Source organism: Otolemur garnettii, unplaced genomic scaffold (assembly GCF_000181295.1).
Source record: "Otolemur garnettii isolate 467f Iridium unplaced genomic scaffold, OtoGar3 scaffold00198, whole genome shotgun sequence".
Taxonomy (NCBI): domain Eukaryota; kingdom Metazoa; phylum Chordata; class Mammalia; order Primates; family Galagidae; genus Otolemur; species Otolemur garnettii.
Genome location: NW_003852593.1, coordinates 1,695,408 through 1,702,155, shown reverse-complemented (window position 1 = coordinate 1,702,155; position 6,748 = coordinate 1,695,408). Strand labels below are relative to the sequence as shown.

The following is a 6,748-nucleotide window of genomic DNA, read 5'->3' as shown; positions in this document are numbered from 1 at the left end:
CCTGTGGTCCCAGCTGCTTGGGAGGCAGAGGCAGGAGACTTGCTTGAGCCCAGGAGTTGGAGGTTGCTGTGAGCTATGATGTCACAGCACTCTACCCAGGGGAACAGCTTGAGGCTCTGCCTCAAAAAATAAATAAATAAATAAATAAAGGACAAAGCTACATGGTCATCTTAATAAATGGAAAAAAAGCATTTGACAAAATTCAACAATGCCTCATGGTAAGAACAACACTCGACAAACCAAGAATAAAAGGGAACTTTCAACCTGATTGGTAAAGAGAATCTATGAAAACTCCACAGTTAACATCACCTCATTAAAGACTGAAGCCCAAGAACAGGAACAAGGCAAGGATGTTGCTCTCGCCACTCCTGGAAAGAGCAATATCTCACTGGAGATTCTGGCCGGGAAATTAGGCAACAAAAGAAATAAGAGGTATCCAGATTGAAAAGAAAGAAGTAAACTATTCACTGATTCGATGACAATTTTTTTCTTTTGACAGTCTCACTCTGTTGCCCAGGCTAGAGTGCAGTGGTGTCAGCTCACAACAACCTCATACTCCTGGGCTCAAGCCATCCTCTTGCCTCAGCCTCCCAAGTAGCTGGGACTACAGGCACCCGGTATAACACCTGCTAATTTTTTCTAGTATTATTTATGTATTTATTTTTTAAGACAGAGTCTTACTTTGTCACCCTCAGTAGAGTGCTGCAGCATCATAGCTCACAGCAACCTCTAACTCTTGGGCTTAAGCAACCCTCTTGCCTTCGCCTACTGAGTAGCTAACCCACCACAACCCCTAGCCCAGCTATGTTTCGAGATGGGGGTCTCACTCTTGCTCAGGCTGGTCTCGAACTCAAAACTGTAAGCTCAAGCAATCCACCCATTTCGGCCTCCCAGAGTGTTTTTCTAGTTTTAGTAGACATGGGATCTCACTCTTACTTAAGCAATCCTCTGGTCTCAGTCTCCCAGAGTGCTAGGATTACAGGTGTAATCACCATGCCCAACCTAGATAATGATTTTATATATAGAAAATTCTATAGACTCCACTTAAAAAGTATTAGAACTAATAAATAAGTTCAGCAAAGTAGGAGGGTCCAAGATCAACATATGAAAACTGATTATATTTCTAGGGACAATCCAAAAGTGAGGAGAAGAATCAGTTCAAGTGTCCCTTCCTCTAGGCCGTCTCCTGTAGCCTCTGGAAGGGAGAACCTGTGTCCCTCCATCTCACACTGGCCATATTAGGTTGTCATTGTCCCCCATCCTTTCTAGCTCAGGCCCAGCCCAGAAGAGGTTCCCAGGGAACCCCCAAAAAGGATGGAACATTCACCCCACTTGGTGGTGGGGATGGTGAGTTGCCTGGAAGGCACAGGAAGCTGAAATGGTTCCCCCACCTTGCGGTACTACATCCCTCTCCCAGCTGTGGGGAGACCTGGTATGTGTGTCCAGGTGGGAGGGGCTTCTGTGAGAATAGTTGGAGCCTCTTGGCTCCACATTTGGGCAAGGTTCAGCAGGTTACAGCCCTACCTTGTTTCAGCCACAGCACCTGGTACCCGACAGTCCGATTCTATCCATTCATCCCAGGGCTCCACAAGCCTTCCTTCTAGCTCTCTAGGAGGCCTCAGTCCCCTCCTCTGCAAAGGCAGGCACCCCTGTGGGGACCTGTCAACAGGCGCCTGTTCAAATCCTGTTCAGGCCCCTTCCTCTGCTGAGCTCCCACTTCCTCTATCATAAAGTGAGTGTGAAGGGTCCAATCTTCAGAAGCCCCCCCAAACTCCAATACTACTGGGGCAGCTGTCATCTGGGAGGACTCTGGAGACACAGGTCAATGTGTGGGGGGGGACCGGTGGTGGCTGCTGAGCTCTGTGAACCCTTCCAGAAGGTGTGTGATCTTCATGTGTGTGCACATGCGTGAACGTGCAATTGAACCTGTGTGCTATGTGGGTGTGCATGTGTGTGCATGCCAGGGGCAGCAGGCAGCAGGGACACACACCGCAGGGCTCCATCTCTGTGCTCTCTTCCTCACCTTTTCTCAAAAGTAGCCTAGGCTGAGGCTGCTGGGGTGAGGGACAGGGCAAGCAGGCGAAAACCACCGTCCCACAGAGACAGCCCTGATGAGCAACTAGGTGCAGACTGTGTGGCTCCTACCACCCTGGGCCTATGAGCTATGGGGGCTGCACAGTCGTCACCTGTAGGCCCACATGTGCCCTGTGGCTTCACTTACCGAGTAATGTCCCTGACGGTGCGCTCACACAGGACATGCACCTGAGCTGCATGGCTCTTGTGTGGGAGGCCATGTGTGCAGGTGTTTGCGCAGACACGAGCATGTGCAGAAGAGGGAGTAGGGACCCCTCAGGGCTCCCACAGGCTCTGGCCCGGAACCCGCAGACGTGGCTGAGGTGAGAAGCCAGCACCCCATGTGACCATAGTGCAAGGACTTAGCTGTGAACAGGCCAGCTCTGTTTGTGGGAGCTGGAGGGCGAGGTAGGGCTGGGACAGAGAAAATGCCAGATCCCCCAGGACATTCACTCACCCACTCAAACATGTGCACACTCTCACTACACACAGGTGTGCGCAAGCACACACACCTATACACGTACACAGACATGTACTTGTTCACCCTCACTCACATGTTCTCACATGGACATCCATGCACTCAGACTCATTCATACAGTCACACACATACACACACGCACACATACAGCCGCCATGGGCCAATGAGACCTGTTGTGGGTGGACCCCAGTGCTCTGGGCAGGCAGCTTGGGCACAGTCAGAACACACATCGCCACTCCAGCCCCGCCTGGGCCCAGTGCCAGGCCCTGCCTGACAGCTCACCAGGTCTCATGGGCATACAGGAGCTTGGCGCTTTCCTCACATTTTACAGATGAGGACATAGAGGCTGGAAGAGGCCAGGACTAGTGCTAAGTGCTCTGTGCTTCTCCATTAGCACCCCACGCCAACACCCCAACAACAGCCCGAGGTTCAGACCAAGTCATCCCCTCATCACTGATGAAGACGTCAAGGGTCCAAGAGGCTGAGCAACCTGCCACAAGACAGACAAACGCCCACCCCAGCACAGCCACTTCCCCAGCCTGGCCCACAGTGCTGACTGATGAACAAGCAGGGCGGCTTCCACAGAGCCCTCACTGCCCTGCCACGAAAAACACATCTGTTCTCCCCTTTCGGTTTCCCCTCCTCTTCTTCCTCTTCCCAGAATCTCTGTCAGAGAATCAAAACTAAAATGTTCCTATTACGGCCCCGCCACTGGCCCCACTAGAGAACCTGCTGCCGGCCAGGGGCAGGGCTTTGTGAGGAGAGCCCCCCACCTAGCAGGTCTGTGAGGCACTTGCCAGGTGGGCAGCAGAGACCTCACACGGTTCTCCGGCCCCCAGCACATGGACACACACTCAGGCACAAAGAGTGTGCAAACAGGACTCAAACACCAGGCCACCCCCAGGAAGATATAGAATAGGGAGGGCTCACCCGGCTTCCCTGCCTGGGCAGGCGCGTCTCTCACAGCAACAGGGGCCTCCTGGGCATCCTGTGCTTGTCCAGCTCTGAGGGCTCTCAAGCCAGACAAGGTCACTCTACTCTCTCAGAGCCTGTCACATCTCACAAACTGTGGCCCGATTCCTGCAGGCCCCTACTGCTGGCCGTGGAGAGGCCATGGCTCCCATGTGGGCCCCCAGCAGTGCTAGGACAGTGCTGCCTTCTGACTCCCAATCCCAGGGTGACCCCACTGACCTGATGGCACTGACCCAGCACATGGCTCTCCTCCTCCCTGGCGACCAGCTGGGGACAGGTGTCCTGGGGCCCAGGGAGGCCATGCAGCTCAGGAGCCATGGGCCAAGGCCTCAACCTTCATCTTCCAGACAGGGGAGGCTCAATGCCCGGGCCTGCCTGTGTGCTGCCCGGCTTAGTATGCCCACAGTTCACTCCTGCTGTATCTGGGGCCTGTGACTGCCAGGGCTTCCTCCTTCCTGGACTTCCTGTTGCCGGCTCCCTGGGAGGTCCCCAAAGTTGCTCCATCCGGGCTACTCAGGCCGCTGGGTTTTGGCTCCACCCCCCACTGCGGTCAGACCACGGTTCTCTGGGCTACAGAGAAAAGCCAGCTGTGTCCCCTGGGAGGAAGCTCCCCTCTGCCCCCACCTCTCACCCCCACCCCACTGCATACTTGGCTGCTTCCTAGCAAACCATGAAGCCCCTCACGCCCTAGGGCATCTTCCATCCCAGTGTGAAACCAGCACTCACACACCACAGGGGAGCTCATAGCCTCACCAGCATGTCTCTGCCACCAAGAGAGACAAAGGGCCACTTCTGTGCCCTGTGAAACCAAGGCACTAATGCACCAGGCCTGAACCCAGCCCAGGCACTTCTCAATCACTCTCCCCACAGGCCTTTTTGTGCCCCCTCTCTCCCCCACCCCCACCAAACAGCTCTGTTAATATCCTGCTTGCTAAAGCACACTGTGGCCTGAGTGGGCACCTGTCAGGAGATAGTGGGTGCTCTATAGCCATAGTGGGTGCTCGCAGCCCCTCAGATTCCTGCTCCTCCCAGGTCTGCTCTACCCCCACCAAGCCCAGCTCCTTTGCTGCCAGGTGGGGAATAGAGATTCCAACCCAAGCTGTGGGGCACTCAGCCTCCCACACTCTTCTTCTGAACTGGAGACGTGAGGTCAGAACTCCCCTGGGGACAGGACCTTTGGGAGGAGGCAGCTGCAGAAAGAAACTTTCAGGGGCCTGGGGTCACCCTCATGGAAGGATTTGTGGGTGATAGAGGCCACAGACCACAGGGCCCCTGGGAGCTGCAACAGCCTCATCTTTCACACCAGGTCTCCACTCCACACTCCTACCTCTGCCTGTGGCTCTGACCCAATATGCCCTAGACACCAGGCCCTGAGGCCTGGCCAGACCCCAGGCCCAGGTGTTGAGGAACCTGAAGAGGGCACTTGCAGGCTGAGGGGGCCTCTGCCTCCCAGCTGTGTCTGCCACCCCACACCTGCTGCCAAGGTCCCCATGCCACCTAGGGGCCTGTTTAGGCTGTGGAGCACCCACTGTCTCCTGAGGTGGGGAGCTTGCACTTTTGTGTCAGGGGATTTCCTAGGTGGACACAGCCACCCTGGCCTCCTCCAGCCTATGCCAGCCAAGGGTAGGCCATGTCTTCAGCAGAAAGGTGCCCCAACAGACAGACAGACAGTGGGAGGGGAAGGATCAGATTGGACCTCTTAGCAGTCTCGCTGTAGGGTTGACATAAAAATAGCAAGTGAGGGACCCCTGGGCCACAGAGCAACCATGACAAGAAGGAGGAAAGGCCATAAGGACCGATGGGGTCCAGAGGATGTGCCAGGCCCAGAGGGTGCAAGGTCAGGGAGACTCCCAGAGGAGGGGCCGGCCCAGGTTTGACGGGAGAAGAGTCTGCTAGAACAGTGGTAGGGCATGAGGTGGATCCCACAGGCAGTGAAGTGGCCAAGGCCTGGGGAGGTTAGGAGGGCAGATCCAGGGACAAAAACACACCAAGGTGAAAACCGGGACCTGTCATCCCTCACTGGACAGACAAATGAGACCTGGGTAGATGTTGAAACCAGGCCCGCACTTGCCCTTGCCTCACCAAGAGTGTCCGTGCAGCAGAGAGGGAAGAGCAGAGGCCCAGGCCCAGAACTCTAGGCCCCACTCAGGCCCAGGCCCAGGACCCCCAGCCGCAGTCCCGGGCCCAGGCCCACCCCTACTCCAGCCTCAGGCCCAGGTTCAGCTCTGAGAGGCTCCAGCCCAGGGGAGAGAAACAGGCTGCACAGGGCCCCAGTGGAGTAGACACAAACTGCCCCTCAATCCCGGCTTCCCAGAAGACCCCTGCCCTCTGAGCCTTGGCTTCCCCAAGGGCACTGGCATCTCCTGCCTCATCCCTGCCTCTCCCTGCCTCAAGTAACACTGCCATTCACACTACTAAAACAGAGGATGTCAGGCCTTCTCACTCGGTAATGGCAACCATAGAGATGACCCCACTCAGGTACCACACAGGGAGATGCATCTGGCCAGGGTGTGGCTGGGGTTGTCTCCTGCTCCATCCTCCCCTGCCCAGGGCCTTTGTCTCTCTACCTGCCAAGCCTGGGGACCTCCCACCCTCCAGACACAGGACACTTACCAGGGTGGGTGGAGCCAGCCAGTGGGGCTGGGCAGGGGGCCAGGAGTCAGTCTGAAAAAGAAAAGGGAGAGAGAACTTTCGCTGGGTTCTGCTCAGGAACAAGGCAAGTCCTAGCACAGTAGCTGGTATCTGCAGCCAGCTGCCCCCACCCTGGTACTTGACACCTCACGGCCTCATCTCAATGCTCACAGCTCAAGAGGTTGGTCCTGGCGTCATCTGCACCGAACCAACAAGGAGACTGAAGTTCAGAGGGGAGGGATCAGTGGATGGGGACTGCAACCTGCTTCCCTGGCACCCTGGACCCCCATGCCCAGCCTGATGCCTGCTTGCCACCTTCAGGGGCCAAGGAGCATTAGCCAGGTGCTGAACCAAGGCACAGGTGGCAGGTACACCCACTGGGGAATATCTCCGGTTGTTAAGTTAGGTGCTTTGTATCAGCCCTTCCCATCCTGGGTCCATCCCCCAGCCGACCCTGGGACCCATCTTCCAGGTTCTCCCTGACCAGGATCCCCCAGCCCCGGTGGTCTTTTTTTTTTTTTTTTGAGACGGAGCCTCAAGCTATCCCCCTGGGTAGAGTGCCATGGCTTCACTGCTCACAGCAACCTCCAACTC

At 56.0% G+C, this 6,748-nt stretch overlaps 1 protein-coding gene across 3 annotated transcripts in view; it reads right to left on the bottom strand.

Moving 5' to 3' along the window:
* SH3BP2 (SH3 domain binding protein 2) overlaps positions 1–6,748 on the bottom strand; it is a 38,659-nt gene that overhangs the window by 16,967 nt on the left and 14,944 nt on the right. The window contains exon 2 of one of the 3 annotated variants that reach the window (XM_012812268.2): positions 6,137–6,187. Coding sequence is in view for 1 of the 3 variants with exons in the window: in XM_003801131.3 (XP_003801179.2) it covers positions 3,743–3,825 (83 nt within the window). In the remaining 2 variants the exon portion in view is untranslated. Of the gene's footprint in view, positions 1–3,742; positions 3,826–6,136; positions 6,204–6,748 lie in introns of those variants that run through there. The other 2 variants (XM_023507693.1, XM_003801131.3) reach the window with 2 other exon arrangements.